The 24,569-nt window shown below is 37.0% G+C and overlaps 1 protein-coding gene across 3 annotated transcripts in view; it reads right to left on the minus strand.

The window, feature by feature from the left end:
- Positions 1–24,569, minus strand: part of PNPLA8 (patatin like phospholipase domain containing 8) — a 45,838-nt gene that overhangs the window by 18,616 nt on the left and 2,653 nt on the right. For 2 of the 3 annotated variants that reach the window (XM_040644403.1, XM_040644402.1), the window contains exons 2-7: positions 16,990–18,131; positions 16,689–16,838; positions 10,503–10,654; positions 5,977–6,071; positions 2,958–3,129; positions 44–101 (exon numbers count right to left, since the gene is read on the minus strand). In XM_040644403.1, the coding sequence (XP_040500337.1) occupies positions 44–101; positions 2,958–3,129; positions 5,977–6,071; positions 10,503–10,654; positions 16,689–16,838; positions 16,990–18,039 (1,677 nt within the window). In that variant the 5' untranslated portion in view covers positions 18,040–18,131. The remainder of the gene's footprint in view (positions 1–43; positions 102–2,957; positions 3,130–5,976; positions 6,072–10,502; positions 10,655–16,688; positions 16,839–16,989; positions 18,132–24,569) is intronic. The other variant, XM_040644405.1, reaches the window with a different exon arrangement.

Here is a 24,569-nt window from a genome sequence, read left to right on the forward strand (position 1 = left end):
GCTCAATTCCAAGCTGGTGTTATATTTAAGACCCCAAACTTACCTTAGGACATGTAGGGTTTCTTGCTGTTTCGATCATTAGTGAGGATCCCATTCTATCCCTTTATTAAAGAAGGAAAATTAAATTATATCAAAATGATTGTATCTCCTAACAGCAGGGAACATACACCATGCAAATACTGTTTGCTCAGGGCTTTGTTCAAAGTACTATGAGCAACAAAAAAGAAATATAAAAATCTCCTCCAGGTGCCTGATGGTACAAGTAATGCACATAAAGCAATATATAGTTGAAGTGGACCTTGAGAAGGACACCAAAAGACGACAACGCAACGCATTCAACCCCATCTAAGGGGTAAAGAAAGGCGCTGAGGCAGAATAAACCGGCTGTTTTCAGGGTCCTCCTGAGGGATAAAGGAGCTGTGTTGAGATAAAACTGCAGAAGTATGTAGGCTAGTAACAGAGTAATCCAAAAACCAGACCAGGACATTTAGACTGGTTTTAGCAATACAGAGCCAATGTCACTCCTACAAAATGCTTTTTAAATCATCGGAGCTGGGCTCTGAATTACTACAACATTACAGACCTTGTCCTTGGGCAGCCATTTCCACAATTGCATTTTGTAAGGGAGTTTCATTTCAGGGATTTTTTTCCTGACTTAAAAATATGTATATTTTCCCCTGTACTGGCTATAGCGACTATGTTTTTTGCCAACTTGCCTCAATAAGAAAAAAAAAATGTTTCTAATGACTTTTTTTTCAAACAATATTCATGATCCTCAAAAACAGACTATTAGTGAACTTCACATACAGGCAGTATGTACAAATTAGGTAGTGATCTACCTTTCATAATCTTTCATAAGTATCAATGTAAAATACTTTCTAAAGCAGACAAGATCTTTGTCTTTCCCAACCTGATCTATGTTTCTTCTGCATATGTATTCCTCTAAGGATCTTTATCTTTTCACAGACATCTTGCTGTAAAATTGGGACAGAGATCCTGCCAGCATGTTGCTTTTACACTTTAAGCAAAGTTCCCATTTTTTTTTTAAACCTTGATTTTATAAACAGAGGCAGAGTGCTTTAGGGCAGTACATTATAAATATAAATTTGAAGAAAGAGTCAGGAACATTAATTGCTTATTTCAGAGAGATGTGAAAATACAAAAAAAAAAAAAAAAAAAAAAGCCCTCAAAGTTTCTAGATTCCACAGATGCTATAATTTAACACAAAATCATTATTACAGTTAAAAAAAAAAAGCAGAAATATGCTCTCAATAATTAAGAGGGGGAAAAAAGACAAGGCCAGAGAGTAGATGAGGTAGACAACAATAATCAATCAGTTCTTGATACCCATACCCTTGTCAAGAGTCCCTTCTTACAGGCCCCACGTTTGAGTGGCTGTGGCCAAGGGACATCAGCAAACATGCCATTAAATGGAGGTTTGATAAATATTCATGCAATAGGGCCTGCCCTCTGGAGACTCAGACCAGTCTAACAAGATGAAATCCAGAACGAGAGTGACCATGTGGAGAGAGAGACGGCGTCCCAGCCACCTCAGCTGTGGTGTGCGAATGAGTTTAAACAAGAACAGAACACACACCACACCACAGAATCAGGTTGTTTTAAACCAGTAAGTTTTGGAGTGGTATGCTGTACAGCAAAAGCTGGGTGAAAAAAAAAAAGGGAAAAAAACCACAGCTAGCCACACTTAGAAAGGTTATTAATGCTATGATTAAAAATAAGGAAGCCTTTGAAGAAGCGTCGGTGAAACAGCAATATGCAAATGTATGAAAATACTCTAATGAGTAAAAAGAAAAAAAACATTTCACAACAGAGACTGGTTTTACAGTCTATTTTACAAACTTTTATTATATAGTTATACCTACCATAGCATTGTTCATAATCACAAAAAAATAAGAATTAAGTATCTTAAATTAAATGGTTCAGAAAACATGGTACCATCACACTATGGAGTGTAATCTTTAAAATTTGTCAAGATTTTCATTAAAGATGGAAAAAAGGGAAAAGACATAAAATTGCAACTACAATATAATCTCTGCTATATAAAATGTGTATGAGGGGTGCTGGGTGGTTCAGTCAGTTAAGTGTCTCTTATTTTGGCTCGGGTCAGGATCTCAGGGTCATGGGATCAAGCCCCATGTGAGGCTCTGTGGGGAGCCCGCTTGAGATTCTCCCTGCCCCTTTCCCTATCCCCACCTCTCCCTCTCCCGCTCCAATAAATAGATCTTTTAAAAAAGTGTGTGTAAGGAGCAACTGGATGGCTCAGTTGTTAAGTATCTGCCTTCGGCTCGGGGTGTGATCTAGGATCAAGCCCCCCATCAGACTCCTCTGCTGGGAGCCTGCTTCTTCCTCTCCCACTCCCCCTGCCTGTGTTCCCTCTCTCGCTGGCTGTCTCTCTCTGTGTGTCAAATAAATAAATAAAATCTTTAAAAAAAATTTTAAAAAGTAAAATAAAATAAAAATAAAGTGTGTATGAAAACATATACAGCCTAGAAAAAAGACTAGAAGAAAATATATTGCAAAGTCCACAGCTCTGAATAAGACTGTGGGTGATTTTAAAGGTTTCAACAACGTATTTTTGAAAGTGAGTAGTTATAGTTATCTGGAAAAAATGTTTAAAAATCATTAATGTTTTAGAAGAATATCTGTTAATGACCTGAAAAAGACTAATATGTTAAGTAAAAACAACAGGAGCAAGCATGTCTATTTATAATATGGTCTCAATTTTTAAAAAGGCAATTGCATCTACATGCAAATCTCACACATGAACTCAAAAAAATATTGTGACTGGAATTATGCACCAAAATATTAACAGTGGTTATCTCTAATCACTGGGATCAATAATTTAATATTCTTTTTAATTTTTTCATGTTTCAAATAATATGCACATATTATTTATAGAATCAAACATTTTTTTAAAAAAATGATAAATAACTTACTTAAGAATGTTTTCCCATGTTTGACTGTCATAAAATGCATGGCTCCAACTCATTTTGACTGTTCCAACAATGACATTTTGTGAAAAGACATCAGATCCTAATTTTCGGTAAAGTTCCTCACATTCATCCAGGGGCATATGAAACAATCCCAACATGAATGCTAATATAGCACCTGAAAGAAAGAATGCTTAGTTTTTATCAGCGTTGACATTACAGTACTTATAAGACTTCCTGAGTCACAGACCTGGTTAAAATTCTAGCTCTGATACTTTCTGTGCCATCTGGGACCAACTATTTAACCTCTCAGAGCCCCAATTTTTTCATCTATAAAGATAATAACTAAAATTTATGATGTTCTTACATAGGGATAACACATGTAAAGGGTTTTACCCGGCCTCAATAAGGACTAAATAAATGTTAACCAATGATGATGAGGATTATTTTTAAAATATGGGATTGTTTTACATAAAATTAAATATTACATAATTAAGATATCATGGTCAATAACGTTCTTTCTAACCCTAATAAATTCCTTAGTTTCAGTCACAGAATACAGTATATTTGACAACTTACCAATTCATTAAAATAATTACTCCTTCGAGTTGGTCCGGGGAATAAAATAATTAAAGAAATTAGGTCTCTGGGATATCCTTTTAAATAGCTTTCATATCCTAGCCGCACTTGGTAGGACACACTGCCACCTAGTGTACCTAACTGGCCTAACCCTGAACTAAGGAGAAACGAAGGAGAGAAAGCTTTGGGGATGGGGGGCAAAGACCTATACAGCATCACAGCCTACTGTGAGATTACTAACAACAACAACAAAAATCAGGAACTCATTATCATAATGCATTTTAAATACTGTATGTATTTTATTATACTCAGTCTTATTCTAGTAAAAGATAAAACAGCTTCCGTTTTCAAATAAATTGAATGGCACAACTATATAGTAGAAATTACTTTTTTCAATTTGCAGAAAATCCCTGATTAACACAAGAAATAACTTGCCCAAAAATTAACTGACTTTTAAGTAGAGCTACCATAAGGATGAGCAGGTATTTTAAAATTAAATTTTATTAAACTGGTAAGGATTTTATTACCCTTAGACTAAATATATTAACTTCATAAAAATTCTAAGCACCAACAAAATTTCTACATCAGAATATACAAAATGAAAAAAAGAAAGGGAATTCTAAGCACTTAGCAGAAGTTAAGGCTAACACGAGCCAGAAGACACGATGGAAAGGACGCACTGTGATAAACACAGAAAGGTGCGTATCGTATAAACTGGTATCTGACTCCGCGGATGAATCTCTGTGATTTCCAGTTCTCTGTATTGAGCATCACCCACCAACACTGGTGCCAAAGCAGGATGTTAGCAACACGTGTGAACTGCTCCGAACCACCACAAAATTTAACAGAAATGGTCAGGGTAAAAGCTTCAAAGAAAGTGCAAAAACCTCGGCCACAGGGAAGGTTGCTTTTGAGAAACATTTCCACATTTAAACCAAATTGGGAAATAAATGTTATTTTCCTATCCTGAGAGTCACGATGCATTTTTAAAATATCTCAGAAGTCCCTCTGTGAAGAAACCTGTGTAACTTCCTCCAACCCAACAACTTCCTGTAATCTAACAACTTGAGGAATTCATGTTCCATGGAACATGATAAGAATCATTAATTCCTTATGCTTTTGAATCATTCCTTTAACTGCTCTCATTAAGTTTTCACAACTGAACATCAATTAACATGCCCTTTGGGCATATTTGCCATACTCGACACAGATAATGTAGAGAAATTATTTGATTTTGTTGCTAGTGGTCCTTAGAACTATTTTAATTCAAAAGAATGAGAAAAAAATAGAAATGAAAGCCTATGAAGATAAACTAACATGAAGCGAGAAATTATCAGGTCACGCAGTAAAATATACAGCAAGGATCCACAATCCTCATAGTCCTCGAGTGTTACCTAGGGCATAAGCAACAGCTATGGGTGTCCTGAGGGGCTTAATGCACACATGGGGAGGGCTTGGGTGGATGGATGGGTGACCACTGAGGTAAGGAAATAGAAAAACAAAACAGAACAAAAATTGATCAGATGGTGATTCAAGGAAAACAAAAAATTATGCAGTAACAATCATATTCTAAAGTTGCCAATTTCTTCTATGCGAACACAAAACTACAATTTTAAATGTACCTAGCTATATTAAGAAGTAGGTTTTTAGATGCATAGATTCTCAACATTTATCAATTTAAATTCTGGCTTCAAACAATTAGATTAAGAAATGACGTAAGAAGCAATTTCCTGGGCCCCTGGGTGGCTCCCACGGTTAAGCGTCCAACTTTTTGATTTCGGCTCAGGTCGTGATCTCATGGTCAAGAGGGGAAGCCCTGCCTTAGGCTCCCTGCTCAGCATGGTGCCTGCTTAAGATTTTCTAATTATCATATGGTTTCACTCATTTATGGAACATAAGTAGGAAGATCGGTAGGAAGAAAGGGAAGAAGGAAGGAGGGGGTAAACAGAAGGGGGAATGAACCATGAGAGACTATGGACTCTGGGAAACAAACTGAGGGCCTCAGAGGGGACGGGGGTGGGGGAATGGGATAGGCTGGTGATGGGTAGTAAGGAGGGCACGTATTGCACGGTGCGCTGGGTGTTATACGCAAGTAATGAATCAGGGAACTTTACATCGAAAACTAGGGATGTACTGTATGGTTACTAACATAATATAATAAAAAATTATTATTAAAAAAATAATAAACAAATAAATAAAATCTTAAAAAGATTCTATCCCTCGCCCCCACGTGCACAGGCGCCCCCCCCAACAAAAAAACAAAAAAAACCAAAGCACTGCCTCTGAATGATAACTTACACCCAATAAACATGTTATTAAGTTCATTAAGCCAACTGAAGGATTATTCATCATCAAAACATAGAACTAATACCCATCACTTCAGAGAACGACCATGATTTTAAATGCCTACGGCTGGGACCCAGGGCTTCCATAGAACAGTAATTACCTGTGCTCACACCACAGATGTAGTCAAAGAGCTGATGGACTGGCTTCTGAGTAAGTTCAACCAATTTTCGCAGTGTCTGCAGAGCAACCACACCCCTACAGAAAAAAGGACAAATGAAAATTCCTGTTTCAAGGAATTTTAGTCTTTTTTTTTTTTTTTTAAGATTTTATTTATTTGACAGAGAGAGACAGCCAGCGAGAGAGGGAACACAGGCAGGGGGAGTGGGAGAGGAAGAAGCAGTATCCCAGCAGAGGAGCCTGATGGGGGGCTCGATCCCAGGACTCTGGGATCATGCCCTGCGCTGAAGGCAGACGCTTAATGACTGAGCCACCCAGGCGCCCCTCAAGGAATTTAAGTCTTGAATAGAACAAGCCTACAAGCTGGTTTTCTAGCTTATATGCTAACATGGAAACTGATAATATAAATTAACATCAGTAAAAACTGCCTGTTTTTAAGATCACTTTCAAAACTCCAATACCTAAATAATGGTACAAAACCTGTGTTATAGCAGCACATTTTACATTTATATTAGTATCTCTTTGAATAAGACTAAAAAGATGCCAACATAAGATATTTTTTTAAACACCCCAGACTGTGGAAAATACTTAAAACCTGCACTCACCTGTTCTGGAACACCATATATTGGTTTCTTCTCTCCGCAATATAAGTTGGCTGCCTAAGCAGCCATTCTTGTTTTCTGCGTTTCGCTATATACTTGTATATATTTATAAGTACATATCTATACTTATAAGTATATATACTTATATCTATACTATATATTTCACATTTGTATATACTTTTAAGCTTTCTTTTATTTATTCGTTTTTTAAAACTTTCAACAACTTCAAGACAATGCCCCGCATTAGGGATGTATTAATTTATGCTGCCGACTTTGCTCATTTCTGGATCCTTGCCAAAGGCAGCACAGAGCTTGATGACAAACGTGGAAAATGAAAAGAGGCCAGGAGATGTAGGCCAATTCACGATGTGTGTAATGTGTGAACAATTCTTAACGCTGGGAGAATATATGGAAACAATGAAATGGTCTAAACCCAATACAAGATGTGGGGCAGAGAGGTCCTGGCTATAGTCAGGCATCACCAAAGACAACACCAAATACAACGTAGAATGTCAAAGTGTGCTTTGATACTGCTAACAGGAAATCACTAGAAAATACTGTAACATTAAAGCAGAAAACCAGAAACGCTGATTTGCTTTGTAATTTTTTTTTTTAAAGATTTATTTATTTATTTATTTGACAGAGACCGCCAGCGAGAGGGAACACAAGCAGGGGGAGTGGGAGAGGAAGAAGCAGGCTCCTAGCGGTGGACCCTAATGTGGGGCTCGATCCCGGAATGCCAGGATCACGCCCTGAGCCGAAGGCAGATGCCTAACGACCGCGCCACCCAGGCACCCTTGATTTTCTTTGTAATTTTAAGAAGTAATATGGATTTGAAGAGAGGTAAGAGAAGACAAGAGGGCTTATCAAAGAGATACATCATGAAATCAAAGTGAAACATGAAGAACTAGAGATAATGCCAGATAAATATACTTAACAATGTGACCCCTATTATCTTACAAAAAGAAATAAAACATGCACATACATTCTCATGCAAGAAAAAAGATTTGAAGAAATAAAATATTAAAAAGCTGGGAATTGTGAGCTATAATTTTTTGTTTTGCTGCTTTTATATTTTTCTTTTTTTTTCTTTCCAAGTTTTACTTGTATAATCAGGAAAAAAACTTTTAAAATGCTGTATTTATAAATTAATTCAAGTCAAATTTAGAAATAAACGCACTTGCCAGGTTGATTCTCTCAGCCTAACACTGTACCGGGCTCTCATATACAAAAGAAAGAAAAGGTATGGGTTCTTTTTCTCCCAAGCCCTCATACCCTTCCTCCTCTCAACACAAACTTCCCATCCTGGCTGCTTTCTCATGTTCCCCTCAAGCAAGGCTTCTCAGCAGCAGCACGAGTGACATTTCGGGCCAAGTCTTTGCTGTTGGGCTGTGCTGTGCATTGTAGGATTTCAGCCTCAACTGCCCTCTTCTCACTAGACTCAAGTGATGGTCCCCCAGTTCCAACCACCAAGAACACCTCCAGACACTGATAAATGTCAGGGCGGTAAAATCACCTCCAGCGGAGAACTGCTGATCTAAATATCTCCCTTCATCCCAATCCACCTTTAGATTTTCCCAAATGTCTTCAATTTCCTCCAGGAATGACTGAAAAGCTCCTATTCTATAAAATTAAATACTTATTGGTCCCAAAGCTCTTTTCAACATACCTCCCTCAGTCTAAATAGATAGTTGAATGTTCTTGACTGTTCCTTCAGATCTCTACTCAAATATTTGTTATTTCTTTAAAAAGAAGTCACAGTCACATCGGTGGCTGCCAAAGGTGGTGGGATGGGTGGGGCTGACAAAATGGGTGAAGAGATCAGAAGGTTACACAATAAATAATACGATAAATACTCAGTCCCCGGGATGTAAGGTACAACATGGTAGCATAGTTAATAATACTGTACTGCATATCTGAAAGTTACTAAGAGTTAATCTTAAATATTCTCATCCCAAGAAAAAAAACTATTAACTATGTGTGGTGATGGATGTTAACTAGACTTGTGATCATTTTGCAAAATACACAGATATCATATCATTGTATATCTGAAACTAACATCAAGTCATCATCTCAGATTTTTTTTAAATTGAAAAAAAAAGTCATAGTCATGATCATTCTCTAAAATAGCACTATTACTCTTTATCACTTTGCTTTCTTTTTCTTCATAGCACCCCTTACTATTCAATAATACATTTTTGCTTTGCTGTTTGTTCTCTTTCCTCCTCTGGAACGCTAGTACCATGAAGACTTGGATTTTGTCTCTTTCGCTGAGTGATTCCCAGATCCATATCTGTGTTTAGAACATGGTAAGCACTCAGTAACTGTTAGCTGACTTAATGAATGATACCATCCTTTCCATCTGCTCTGAACTTAATGGCAGAGAGGGCTGGCTTCTTCCTGCTCCTCAGTGAAATTCCTTACTCATTTAACTGCCACTCTCCTTGCTTCCCAACACTTTGAACCAATTCTATGAACTAGAATGATTCTCTCCAATTCATTACCACTTCATCTATCATATGAATGATGTCCACCTTCTTGAATTATTTCACTTCCGTAAGAAACATCCAAAAGATCTTCCAAAGACTTGTCTCTCCTCAATCAACTCACTCTCCATTTGCCAAATTAGCACTTCTATACTGTGTGAAGCCTTATATTCAACATGTTCAAAACAGAACTTTCTCAATACCATCACCTCCTCCCATTTCCCTGCAATTCTGTCCCAGTCATCCATAGGATCTCTATTTAAGAGCACCCCTGACCTCCCCTTCTATATCCAATCTCCCTTTTCTTCAAAGTTTTCTTGCATATTTTTCCTTCCTCCTGCTTCCCACTGCCACCATCCGAAGTTGTTATTTCATTGTCGTCTGCCTAGATTATTAAATAGCCTTCTTCCCTCATCACTCACACCGTTATTCACACTGGTGTCAAAATTAAAAGAATCTGGCTGACATACAGGATTTTAGAATTTAATAAAAAAATAAGGGTAGTACTGGGACATACAAAATAGTAACTGGCAAGGCAGCGGTATCAGAGAACGAATCAGAGAGGTAAAGTAATCAAAGAACAGGCAGGACATGTACTATTAATTTCAGAGGTAAGAGCAGAGATGGGAGGAAACTAGAATCCAAGCTAGAAAATCTGGGGGGAGGGGGCGAAGGCTAACACCAAAGGATCTAACCAACAAGTAGTAAGGAACTAGACAAACTAGTAAGAAGCAGCACGGATTAACTGCCAGTGGTAAGAATGGAGTCTGGTGGTGAAATCTCCTTCTGAGCTAAGAATGCATTCAGTATCTCTCATGGAGCACCAGAATTGCCATCTGCAAGTGAAGATGTGGGGAGTCAGAAAGTTACTGACATAGACTCCTTTTATAAACATCACTTTAAGTGACTAGCTGACTGATAAACATGGGGAAGATAAACATAAGTAAAGAAAACTAACGTTACCAAACATCGCCAAGATTTTAAGAGAGTCATGGTTGAAACAGTGTCCTAAACTAACAAAAAGGTCTGAAAAGACCAAACTGAAATAAGTACTAGGTCAAATTAAAATAAAAGCAAATTCAGGTGTATGTTAAAGAAGTTCTTGGGGCGCCTGAGTGGCTCCGTTGGTTAAGTGGCTGCCTTTGGCTCCACGATGAGCATGATGCCTGCTTGAGATTCTCTCTCTCTGCCCCTCCCCCTCACTCATGCTCACTCTTGCTCTAAATTAGTCTTTAAAAAAAACAAAACAAAACCAAGAAGCTCTTAGGTTGATAAATAAATTAAGAAAAACTATTTCATGTTTTATTTTTAAGATTTGTTTTTACAATGATATAGCTACTATAATTACAAATAATCAGTTAAAAAAATTTCTCAGGCTGAACTGGATCCACAGATTTAAAAAACCATTTTTCTAGCTTTACCTTGTTCCTCCACCATCAATTGTAAGAATTCGGATTCCTCTTCCTTTCACTGGATCCACATAGCCAATTAAGGCCAAAATTTCTCTAACTGCAGCCTGAAGCGTTTCATCCTTAATTTGTCTTAATCTTAATAAATACGGAATAATTTTTTCCTGTATTGAGAGAAAAAATATTTTACTACTTTTGTCAAATCAAGAATGAAAATGTATGATTATTTTTAACCGACATATGTAGATCATCACATATAATCACAGTGCCAGTGTTTATTACTTTCCCAATAATCTTAAATATTACTTTTTAACATATTAATGTCAATTAATATTTAAAATATATTTCTTCTAGTATCTAGGTTAAAAATTAACCTCAGTCCAAATATTTTCTTTAAAAGATACAATACTTAATAATTAGAAAAAATATAATTCGCTTAACACAAATTTACAAAGTATTAATTGTTACAACAAAAGGTTAACATTATAAATTGTATAAGCTATTTTCTCCAAATCCTAAAGATCACATTCTTCACAGTCATCACTGGAAATTAAACTTGTTATCAAAAGAAGAACAAACCACCTTGCGCACATGGGATATAAGGGTAGCTCATAGTGAAATACGAACGTCAATAAATATAATGAAGGTAGAAGGCAAAAGCTGACCATTACAACAAATTCAAATTCACTACATTTAAATAAGTAGTTTAAACAAAACTAGGACTTTGAGATTCTAAGTGTTTAACTTCATACTATCCCAAAGTCCATTGTTGATCAAAGGCAAGAGCTTAAATCCTAGGGTTCTACACTAAGTTTACCACAGATTCTCCAGGTTCTGTACACACAAGCCTCTAATCTGGTCAAACCCTAGGTTTAACGAAGTCGTTGACTAGTAGCCACACTTGTGCTATGTAACCTTCAGTAAATTAAAAAAAAAAAAATTCCCACGTATCACTCATTTTGCTTCTTTTTTATGATAAATCAAATCTGAAATAGTACTGTTCTAAATTCCTTTTCAGTTGCTTTTAGCCCTGGCTAATGTTGAGCTCCAAGGCCCCACGAGAAGAACCTGAACGGTGGTGGAGCATGGGAATGTAAATTTTCATTTCTGGTTAGAACAGTCTCTTTGCAAGAACAATTAGAAAATTTTAATTAAAGACAAAAGAAGTTCCATCTGTTTAAAAGCATCAGAGGAATGCTAAAGCAATGAGGACAGGAGGGGCTAGGAATCTAGAGAGGAGATAATTGCCAAGAAGTGAGCTGAGGCGCACCTGGGTGGCTCAGTTGGTTAAGCGCCTGCCTTTGGCTCAGGTCATGATCCCGGGATTCCGGGATCGAGCCCCACATTAGCCCTGCTCAGCGAGGAACCTGCTTCTCCCTTTCCCCTGTGCTGGTGCTCTCTCAAATAAATAAATAAAATCTTAAAAAAAAAAGTGATCTCATAAACTATAGCTTTTCTTCCCTTGAGGCATTTGCTTATGTGAGGAAGAAGCAAAAGATTAAAAAACTGGGACTGATTCAGACAGAGGGCCATAAACCCATATTATATGTAATACATATATATTATATGTAACATACACATATTATATGTAATATACACCATATAAAAACTTTTACCCATAATATATACGGAAATTCTCCAAATTGTTAAGAAAAAGCTGGTCAACCCAAAGGAAAAATGCGTAAGACCTGGAACAGGCACTTCACAAAGGAAGTATACAAATGGCCAATAAACACTGAAAAAGGTGCTAAACTTCAGTTACCAGAGAACTGCAAATTAAAGCCACAATTTAATATCACTAAACATCCAACACAATGTCTAAAATGAGAAAGATAAAGTGTCAGAGAGGAAGTGTAACTACCAGAAGGTCGATAAAATTTTGGTGAAAGTATAAATTGGTATAAACACTTTGCAAAACCATTTGGCAGTATCTACTAAAGATGAAACTATGCATACTTCATGGCCAGGACCACTACTCTTGGGTATACGCTCCCAACGAAATAAAGACCTGTGTTTTCCAAAAGATACGTGCCCGAAGCACTATTCCTAAATACTCCCAGACTGGAAACTATCCCAAAGTCCATCAGCACTAAAATGGATACATTGTTCTATATTCATACCACAGAATACATCACAATGAGAATGTTTCATAACCATACCCCACACTGAAGGTTCTCACAAATAATGTCAAGTGAAGCAAACAAGATACAAAAGAGCACAAGCTGTACCATTCCATTTGCAGAACATGCAGGAAAAGGCAAGAGTAATTTAGACTGCTAAAAATCAGGAGAACTGGTCAATCTCTTTGGAGATAGTGACTGGAAGGGGGCATAAAGGGTTGAGGGCTATATAGATGTTTCCAATTTTTGAAAATTCATGGAATTGTATGCTTACATATACTTTTCTGCCCATGATATTTTTATAAAAAGATAAAGTCACGTGAATGAACTTGGGGCCCCTACCAAAGTTGAGATGAATTCAGTATTCAAAAAAAGGGGGGGATGAAAAGAATTATCAAAACACAATTTATGAAAAACTAGGAGCTCATAATGATAGTTTTCAAAAATGCCAAAGAATTCATGTCACCAATGAGGCAGCTTTTAAAACATCTTTTTACTTTGAAAATTGGTGACCAAGGAAACTAATCATTTTTCTTGCTTATCCTGTAAAATTGGTCTTTGAGAGTAACCAAATAGCTTTAGCTGGTAAAGAAAAGCTCTACTTTTACAGAACAATATCAATTACAACGTAGAAGGAGTGGCAGAATTAGTAATTTATCATTCTGCAACCCTAATGAAATGACTAGTTCTGGGAACAATTAGGTTAATGGCTGATGGGATTATGGTTCTAGCCTAAATGTCCAATGAGAAGATCAGACTGTCATCTCTCTAATCCAGTGGTCAACTATGCGTGTTCTGATATGATGGAAATGAGGCATGTGACATATACAGTGTGCTCTAACAAAAAATGTTTAACTCAACCAAGTCTTTATATTTATGTTCCAGTGTTCAGCAAATAAAAAGGAACAAGGAAGACATCAAATTACATCAATGACAAGGAAGCCACATACCAGCCTGGTCTCTTCAATTAGCTCTGAAGATGTGGGTAAGGAGGAACAGCACTACAAGTGACTTAGGGAAAATAACCAGATGATATGTATGGTCTAGACTGGACCCTCGCTTGGACCCATTCAGTTACACAAAGAACATTTTCGACTTGGATATAGAATGGGATGACAATTTACTGATACAGAGAGGTGTACGTTACAAACTGAAAAAAACGCAATAAAAAACAGACTACAAGGCAGAACATACAGAATGACTTTATTCTGGTATATTATGCATATGCATAGAACAAATTTCTAGAGAAATACCGTGGGAGACATTACTAATGTTCACCAATATCCAATTTGCTGCTCCTTCCAGGCACACGAAGGCAATACTTCTCTGGCCAATGCAATTGAGCAGGGTAAGTCAGCCGTGAGTAGAAGAAAGGTACGGCACTTTCTGCTGAAATACTCTGACCTTGCTAGACTGATCATGGAGGCCTCATATGGAAACATACGAGAACAAGATCAAAGTAGCCACCACACAGAGGTTCACTGTCCTGGAGAGTCACCCAACCCCCAGGCTACTTTGCACAAGGGACAAATAAGCTTCTGTTGTGTTAAGCCACTGAGGTTTAGGTATTGTTTATTAGAGTTTAACTTGACTTAATCTGACTAATACAAATAGACACTAATAGATTTACAGTGGTAATCTCTGGGTAGCAGAAAGCTGTTATTCTTATTTCCTTATTTTTATTTTTTACAAAGTTTATGCTGCCTCTTTCTTTCTTTCTTCTTTCTTTCTTTTTTTAAAGAATTTATTTATTTGACAGAGAGAGAGACAGCCTGCGAGAGAGGGAACACAAGCAGGAGGAGTGGGAGAGGAAGAAGCTGGCTCCCACCTGAGGAGCCTGATGTGGGGCTCAATCCCAGAATGCCAGGATCACGCTCTGAGCCGAAGGCAGACACTTAAGGACTGAGCCACCCAGGCGCCCCAATGCTGCTCTTTTCTTAAAATAATAAAAGGTTACTTTTTTATTAAAAAAAATAGTGAAAGGGGGCACCTGGGTGGCTCAGTCGTTAAGCGTCTGCCTTCAGCTCAGGGCGTGATCCCAGAGTCCAGGGATCAAGCCCCGCATCGGGCTCCCTGCTCTGTTGGGAAGCCTGCTTCTTCCTCTCCCACTCCCCCTGCTTATGTTCCCTCTCTCACTGCCTGTCTCTCTGTCAAGTAAATAAATAAATTCTTTAAAAAAAAAAGTGAAGGATACTACCTTCACCAACAATGAAAAACTCATCAAAGGCAATTTCCTAGACGTGGCTGCCATACATGCAGAAGCTTACATACATACATATATATATATACATACACACACACACATATGAGAGGAAACTAGTTTATCAAAAACAATGCACTCTGATTTGGCCACCAAAAATCTGATACACAAAATAGGGAAATTCATATAAATGTTTTAGAACAAACAATTCTAGCATTTTTCAAAAGCTCAATTCTTTTGAATAATGAAAACTTCATTGGGAAAGTTCACACGAGAGTGTGCATGTTAACATGCCTTAATTTATCAAGTTAATTCTTTTTGAGATGCTTTTTACTTAAGAAAATGATAAGAACTTTTTACAGACTATCCAGATTTTCAATCATACTTGATCAGAATATACATTCCTGTAACACATTACTCCTTGGTATTGAAGGGTCTTAGATGTGAGATCAGGAATGCAAAATAAAAGAGCCCTCGAAGTTTCTACTAGCATGACTATTCATAATAGACTAAAACTGAAGAGTAATCAACAATTCATCAGTAGTACAATAAATAAATTGTGACACATTCACACCATGGAATATAAAAGCAACAGGAATGAACGTTCTACAACTACTCACAACAATGTGAATGATGACTACCAACATGATGAATGAAAAAACCCAATCACAGTAATTTATATAATGTACAAAAAAACCCAAAACTAATCTAATCTAAACTAATTTGGGGAGATCGTGACTGAAGGGGGCACTAGGGAGGCTTCTGAAGTGCTGGTAAATTCTGTTCTTCACCTGGGCGCCAGTTACATGGATGCGTTTAGTTTGTGAAAACGTCACTGAACTTGATTCCTGTAACCCGAAGTTGTTTAGACTTCAATAAAACATTTTCTTAAAGTTCTTTAAAGTATGCAATTCTATGTATGATCTTGGCTTTCAGTATATCCCTGAAATGTTAAATGGACTTAAAAGCATACCTACCTTTGGAAAATTTGTCTTTTAGATAAGAGATTATCTATGAAAGATAATCCCCAATTTTATGAACATGAAATTCTAAAGTTTAGCTTTATAATGTATGAATTACACAATATGAAACTACAGAAGGCTACCTTAAAGACTTAGATAACTTCAGCAAGATGGTTGTCAAAAAATGGAATAAATATGAACTAAGTTAACTTAAAATTTTCTGAAAGTCAAGTTAAAAATAAGCATTAACAGATCTCTAATCAAACGTTAACATTATCTGTTCATTATATATTTGTAAATTGATTAAATATTACAAATCATCTTAGCAGTGCAGATGGAAAGAAACTCAACCACATCATTCATATTTTATAGTATTAATCTGAAAACAGTCTGTTTAAATGGGCCTAAATTACCTTCACTATTTTATATTTGAAAAAACTGAGGCCAAGAAAAGTTAATCATTTTATTAATATAATTATCAATCGAATTATCATTAAGATCATTAAAATGTTGACTTGTAAATACAAAAAGATCATGAAATAAAAATTAGCAATGGTTTTACCTCTGAATTACACCTCCTGTCTTAAAAGAGTAGTTCTATAGCATAAACACATTTAAGAAAAATTTGGCAACTATCTGGCAATTCAATGAACACACTGAGATTTATCTTCTAAGTATAGATAGTAGTACCAATAGCATAATTTATCATCACAAAATAAGAGAGACAATTTAGCATAATATATATATAATAGAATAAGTGGGCAATTCCTGATTCTATGACACATCATGTGTATGATGAAAACCATAAAAATATGTAAATTAAAAAAATGAAAGGTACTGATTGCCTTCTCCATTTTAGAAAGAGCATCCGTATTTTTATTCCAAGACAAAACCAGATTAAATAAATTAGAATTACCTTGACAGCCACTCCTTTCCCTTCAGGAAATTCTAGAAGATGAAAAGTCAGTTCCTCAACCCTGTTGATGCAGAGCTTTGGGTCAGTTGTTCTTCTCAATGCTTGAACTAACGCCCGGGTTCTGTTATCAATGCTCACTCTCGCAATAATCTACAAAGACATATTAAAATATATATGATTAGAATGTGAAACTGCTCTAGTAATACCAACACGTGATTAAAGTTTCTTAGGTCCCATAGGGAAATGTAATTTATGCATTTGCCAAAAATTAAAACGTCCAGCGACACTGGTAAGGACTTGCCTTTTCTCGCTGAAGAGATAACCGCTTTTTCTCCTCTGCGTTTTTGTCTTTGCTGACAGGCTGCTCAGCTTTAACAGCCTCTTCCTGTTCTTCGGGCTGGCTCTTGGAGTCATACTTTAATTTGGGGACAAGTCCACCAATATAACCACCTACTAAAGCTTGGACACCTTCGGTGGGGCGAGAAAGAAAGTTAGCAATAGTCTGTTTAGTAGAAACTGGAAGAGCCTCAGGTGTCCCGCCTGCACTTGCAGGCTTGTCCACAGAATACGAAGAAGATTCTGAATCTAGCTTGTCGGTCAGGACGCCAGGATCTGGAGAGCTCGATTTCTCTTCTTCAACCTTTTTATCTTCAAGTTTGTCCAGGAAATGTTTACTTTCCTTTTTTTGAGACATTCTTTCCTCACGTTTGAAGTATGAATTAATATGATTTGATAAAAAGTAGAATGACTCTCCAAACTTTGTGGTTATACTACTTGTGTAACGAAAAAGGCTTTGTTTACCTACATCTTCATCTTTATCTAGAATATGACTTTCTGAGAAAGAACTCTTTTCTACTGATTTGTCGCTGTATTTTTTCAGAGATTTGATGGCTTGTTTAATGCTTGTCTGTTTTAACCAGCCACTATCTGATACTTTTCTTAATATTCGAGAACTTGACTTAAATTGAGCTAAGCGTGAGATCATTTCATTTTGAGTGCCAAAAATAGCCTTTGAAACAGAGTTCAAAGTACTTTTAATACGGGACATACGAATGCTCACTTTTGTAAGTCCCTTGGGAGTAGAAGTGCTAAGTTTCAAAATTCCAATATGTAAACCATGGTTATTTGGAGAGTAACAGTGCTTGCTGCAAGAATGGGCTTCACTTTTGGTCAATTTACATCTTATTTTGCTTGTATGAAAACCTCTTTGTAGACTGACGTGGCTTATCCTCCAGTAATGTTTAGGTGAGCATAAGAAATGCAGTTGCTTGCTTCTCTGCTTCCCACAAAGACTTCTTGCATTACTAAGGAGGTAAATATAATATATATCTATAGTCAAATTAATAGACATAACTTAAAATTATCATTTATTCTCTATATGTTATGATTTTCACTTCATTCCTGAATGCTTCATTTAAGAAATGCCATAATTCATGGTCTTACCTGAAATAGCAAGAAAAAAAAATTAGGATTCAAGGTAAAATTGAAAATGGGTATAAGATAAAATACATTTTTACTTGAACTAAACTCAGCAGCTTGTCTCAAACAAAGATAGAATAATATATTTCCATTAGGGATAATGCAGATTTGACTTTTAAGCTCACAGAAGACAATCCATTTTTCAGTACAGAATTCAGTGAAAAAAGAAAGTGAGTAGTAGGATGTTTCGTGAGAACTAATTTAGGAAAACTACCAAATACCTAAGTTTTCCTACAACACATAACTAAATATGCAATTTACATACTATGCTGTTTTTCTTCCTTGTCAAAGTCTGGACTAGTTTAGGTGACTAAACTAGACTCTGAGTTCTTCAAAAGCATCAAGTCTTATACTACCTCGTTCATTGCAAACCATTTATAGAATATTTAATTTACACAGACATGGTGCTAGATGCTGAGACCACAATGACAAACAGGAGAGGAAGGAACTTTCAGTCTAGAGCTACAGATAGCCATGCAAAAATCACTTCACTATCTAGGTTGTATTTGTTAAATCAAAGAAGTCTGACTAGAAGCTATGTGCCACATCTAACAGACTAAGGGTTCATAACCACAATATAAGAAGAATGCAAACAAATAAAAAAAGAAAGATTAATCTAATAGAAAAATAGGCAAAGGACATTAACAGGCCAGTTTATGTAGAATAAGAAGAAGAAATACAAACAGTAAAATTATGAAAACATCCTTTACCACATCAAAGAAAAATACCAATTAAAACATAGTTTGTTCTTTCAATAAGTAAAAATGTAAATGGATGCTAATATCCAGTATTAATAATGGGCTGGAGAAATGGGACACAAAGGGCTATTTGACAGTATCTAATGAAATCTTAAATACTATCTATCACAATTTTAAAGACACATATTTTTTGATCAGCAATTTCACTATTAAAACTCTATTAAGAATCCTACAAAAAGGGCGCCTGGGTGGCACAGCGGTTAAGCGTCTGCCTTCGGCTCAGGGCGTGATCCCGGCGTTCTGGGATCGAGCCCCACATCAGGCTCCTCCTCTATGAGCCTGCTTCTTCCTCTCCCACTCCCCCTGCTTGTGTTCCCTCTCTCGCTGGCTGTCTCTATCTCTGTCGAATAAATAAATAAAATCTTAAAAAAAAAAAAAGAATCCTACAAAAATACTTGTATAAGAGTGCAAAAGTAGATATATACACATGCCCTAATACATTGCTTGAGATAACAGAACAATGAAAAACAACTCTAAAGGTCTTCTAGCAAGGGATGGCTCAATAAATTATGGCATGGATATACAGCAGAATGTGTTACCATATCATATTCTGTAGCAATTAAAGGAAACTAGATGATCTGCATACCCTTCATATACACTACGGTGAAAAAGGCCAGCTGCAATACTACATGCACCAAACACACGTGGAGATATGAAGAGGTAAACAGGTAGCTGTTAGGCAATGAAAGACAGCAAACCTATGCATGCAGTTTAAATGTGTGGCTGTCCGCACACGCACGCACACACACACACACACAGATTCTGAAAGGATAAGCACCAATTTGTTTATTCTTATGAACCAAGGCGTGGGATCAAAAGACAATAAGGAGGGGGGCTTTTTCTTTTCCCTTTTGTATTGTCTGTATTTTTTACAATGAGCAGGTATTCCTTTTGTAATTAGAAAAAGCAAACAGAAAAGAAGAAAAGAAAAAGCTAATGGTTTAGAACACTTTTAACAGAAGGTGCCATGTGAATGGTGACAGTGGATATCCAGGTACGTCCAAAAAACAAAAATAAAAAGACACTAAAAACTGGACAAAGTTAAAAAGGAATTCATCAAGTGGAAAGTTGAGAAAAGGAGAGAATTTTAGATAATGGTAAAAAAATAAACACAAAGACAAAAAGCATTTAAGAAAGCACACACAGTATGGGCAAAAATTGCAAGCAGTCTAGTTTTACCCCAGGACCTAGAGAGAGTAAGTGAGAATAATGAGGGAGAGGTAGAAGATGATATTGCAAAGATAGTTTGGGGCCAGATTAGGAAGGCTCTTACAAATCTTGCCAAGGAGATTAAAGATCAGACTGTCAATGAAGTATTTTAAGCAAAGGAATGACACTAGAAAGAGGATTCCAGCAGCATTCTGACAGAATGGAACAGACAGGACTGAGAAAGAGAGAAACCCAGAACCTACTGTGGCTGTTCAGATTACAGTCTAAACTAAAGTCTTTCTAAATCCCATGTGAACATATGATTTTAAAATACCCAATTTTACAGAGAGGCAGAGAGAAAAGAAACCAACCTATCTGCCTTTCCGGCTTTTCTGAATTCCTCAGGACTTAGAGTCAATGAATAAGCTGAATTAACATGTAGGCCCCACAATCCCCAACCCAGAAATACTTGATAAAATATATTAAAGTACTTGTGAATAAAAAGCCATGCTCAAAACCAATAAAGGACTCCTACAACTCAACAACAACAAAATCAAATAACCCAATTAAAAAAACGGGCAAAGAACCTGAATAGACATTTCTCCAAAGAGGACATACAAATGGCCAACAAGCATACGAAAAGATGCTCAACATCACTGATCGTCAGAGAAATGCAAACCAAAACCAAATGAGATAGCACTTCAAACGCATAAGGATGGCTATGATTAAAAACAAACAGAAAATAACGCGTTGGCAGAGACGTGGAGAAGTTGGAAGCCTTGTGCACTGTTAGTGGGACTGTAAAATGGAGCAGCTGCTATGGAAAATACTATTGTGGTTCCTCAAAATAGTAAAAATAGAAATACCATATATCTAGCAACTCAACTTGTGGATACATATCCAAAGGAATTGAAAGAGGTGTTTGCACACCTGTGTTCATAGCAGCACACAACAGCAGAGGTGGAAACAACTCAAATGTCCATGGACAGAAAAACAAAATGTGGTATTTACCTATAATAGAATATTATTCAGCCTTTAAAAGGATGGAAATCCTGTCACATGTTTCAACAGGGATGAAATCTGAGAACATTATTTAAAGTAAAACATGCTTGTCACAAAAGGACAAATACTGTATGATTTCACTTACGTAAAGTATCTAGAGTATTCAAAGTCATAGCTATAGAAAGCAGAATGGTGGTTTCTAGGGGCTGGGGGAATGGGGCAAAAGGGGTTGTTTAATGGGCACAGAGTTTGAGTTCCACAAGATGAAAAAGTACTGGAGAGCTATTTTACAACAATGTGAATGTGCTTAATGCCACTGAACCACATACTTAAACACGGTTAAGATGGTAAATCTTATAATACTTACTTTTATTACAAAAAAAAAACCCAAACAAAAACCCAACAGTGGTAAATCTATAGTGGAGAAATCACAAGCCTGGATCTTCTTCAGTCACATTGCCTTGAATGGTACACAGATCCTAAGCAAATGAAAACTAGTCAGAGCTGGTGAACCCCAAGGGGGTTCAGTAGAATCAACCAAAAGTACCATGAAAGGGGGCACCTGGGTGGCTCAGTCCATTGAGCTTCTGACTCTTGGTTTCAGTTCATGACTTGATCTCAGGGTGTGAGATTGAACCCCGCCTCCCGCACCGCACTGGCTGGGAGTCTGCTTCAGATTCTTTCTCCCTCTTCTCCCCACTCTCACACATGTGTGCTCTCTCTCTCTCTCACAAATAAATCTTTAAACAACAACAACAACAACAACAACAGAAAACTACCATGAAAGGTAGTTCCAAAACTCACGGCAAATGGGCTATTTTACTTGACATGACCAAGAGAAGAACTGAGTTGACATTTTACTGGAGACCTGAATTAAGTAAGAAAGCAAACTATTAAAATCTGGGGAAAAAAGCATTCAAGGCAAAGGAAAAAGCAAACAAGGCTTTGGAGACAGTAATGAGCTCTGTCTACTCAAGACTAGAAGAACAACCAGGAAGTTGAAAGTAAGTAAAAAACAGGGAAAATTGTGGAAAAATGGGCCCAACAATCAAGCAGAAGACAGACCTATACAAGCTGAAACTACAGTAATGGGTCTGAATTGTTTCTTTCCAATGACATAACTCTCATGACCAATTATGAATACACCTAACAACAAGGCACTGAAATACAGTATATAAAGCAAAAAAAAAAGAAGAAGAAGAAGAAGGAACAATTACAGAAAGACCAGACAATTTCATGATCACAATATTTAATACACCTCTTAGAAGCTACAATTATCAAGCAAAAATTAATAAACAAAGAGACCTGTCAACAAAATCAACAAGCTTAATTTAACTGCTCCCAAATCACAACACTAGTAAATGCAGATAAAAGTTTTGAGAGTAATTCTGCTGGAACAAAAGTTAGACTGCAAAAAGATAAAGAGAAGAGTGTCAAGTGGCAGGTGCCATCACCTACTGAGAAAAAAGCAAGGGAGAGTAGGGTACCTATTAATAGGGTAGTATAAAAACAGTGGAGGAATAAATACAATAGGGAGGTTTAGACCAACCTCTAGGGAATGCAATTGCGTTTTAACTGAAGGAAATAAGGGAATTCCTAGCTGCAGGCGCAGCTGAGGATGGAAAGAATGAATCTACACAGGACTTCCCTTGGTTATTGCAAGAATGCAGGCATAAAGTGACACGGGTCTGAATTAAGGTAATGATACTGTCCTGGAGGAAGGGTTACTCTGAGCCACACTTCGAAAGTGGGGAAACAGCAAAACACAGGACTTGATAACAAGGAAGAAATTGGGGTAAGGAGAAGATGTCAAAACAACTCAAGTGTTTTTATTCAGACACACAGGGAGAATACCATTTGTGAATATGAGATGACTGGGAACAGGACCAATTTAATATGAAAGAAAAATCGCTTGGATGAAGTAACATGGGACATTCAAATGGAGACGTACTATAGGAACACAGGCTGTGGTTTATGTCTGGAGTTACCAGGACTACGACAACTAAAAACCTAAGACTGAATTTACCCGCCCCCCCCAAAAAAAGATTTATAAAAATAATTCCTGGGAATTCGGGATCACAGCTTCTCTTCCTTGAAAAATGGTTACACAAACACACACACAATATATATATATATTTTTTTTTTCCATAACATTTCAGGACTCATGGACCTATTAAAGTATTCCTTAGATTTGAAAATTAAAAACTCTGGTTTCTTTAGAAAGAAGAACAAGGGTAGAGCCTTGACTGACATCCAGAGTTAGGAAGAAGCAGTCTTCCCAGAAAACAAAAAGCACAGGTAAAAAAGATCTCCTGAAAAGATCAGGGTCATGGAAACCAATACAACAGCAAGTTCTAAAAGGAACTGGATAATGAACAAAGTAAAATATATAACACGACAGAGAAAGATTATAACTAAGACATGACATGACAGAAAGGTGTCCAAGGCTGAGTTCTAACTCTGACCTTTTCGCAAATATGTGTCCCACTAGTGAGGCAGTATGTACCCTTCAGCACAATTCCTTTGTCATTCCTGAGCAAAAGAACAACTCAGTACAAGCTGTACTTTTATCAACTTTGCAAGTGATGCAAATAAATACATCAGCTAGTCAACTGATGTTTTCTCTCAACTTCACTATAAAGACATTCTCTCAAGATTTTAATGTAGATAAGACAGAAATAGAAAAGCAAGATCAACATTGAGAAAAAGTTTGATAACAGAAATTATGAAATAAGAACATGTTCTTACAATGAAAGTACAAGTAAATCGCGCAATTTAACAAAATAATTACAATGGACTTGAAACAACTAGAGGCATCAATTCCCGGCTCACAGTTTAATACACTTTTTTTTAAAACTCTCGGATTTAAAAATTCTTACTATTTCACTGTTTTAACAGCATTTCCTCAACACAGTGAAGCATACTTTTGTCAGTTTGAAATCTCAGCAATAAGGACTATAACCAAGAACCAGATACAACTGTTACTGGAAGTAAAAACACCATTTTAAAGAAGACAGTCCCTTATGAACACCACTTCTACGTTCCCCCTAGAAGTCACCACTTTTCTTTAAAGTTATCATTGTATTAGGCGTAGAAACCAGGTTCCTCCCAGCATGACGACAGAAATGGCAAGGACGGGGAGCACTGCAACACAGTGATTCACACAGCTTCATCACCGAAAAAGCACACACCTGAACCTGCTGTGCGACAGCAGTGGAGGTCGGGAATTAAACGCGGGTAGAGTTAAAAAGAAGCCGCTGGTCTAAACATCGCTCAGCAGAATGACCCGGCGCACTGAGTGTGGAGGGCGACGTAGAATAGGGAAACCGTTTTGACAGTCACCAGGGAACTGCTGGAGAACCCTACAGTCCAGGGGCAGCCAAACACACTCGGGGTAACCAGGCTGGGAGTAGTGGGGGTGGGACAGAAAGCGCGGGGCGGGACCAGGGAAACCAAAACAGTTTGCGGGACCAGGGCAGCAAAACCCGCGGGG

This window comes from Ursus maritimus, unplaced genomic scaffold (genome assembly GCF_017311325.1).
Source record: "Ursus maritimus isolate PB19 unplaced genomic scaffold, ASM1731132v1 scaffold_3, whole genome shotgun sequence".
In the NCBI taxonomy this organism is placed as follows: Eukaryota; Metazoa; Chordata; class Mammalia; order Carnivora; family Ursidae; genus Ursus; species Ursus maritimus.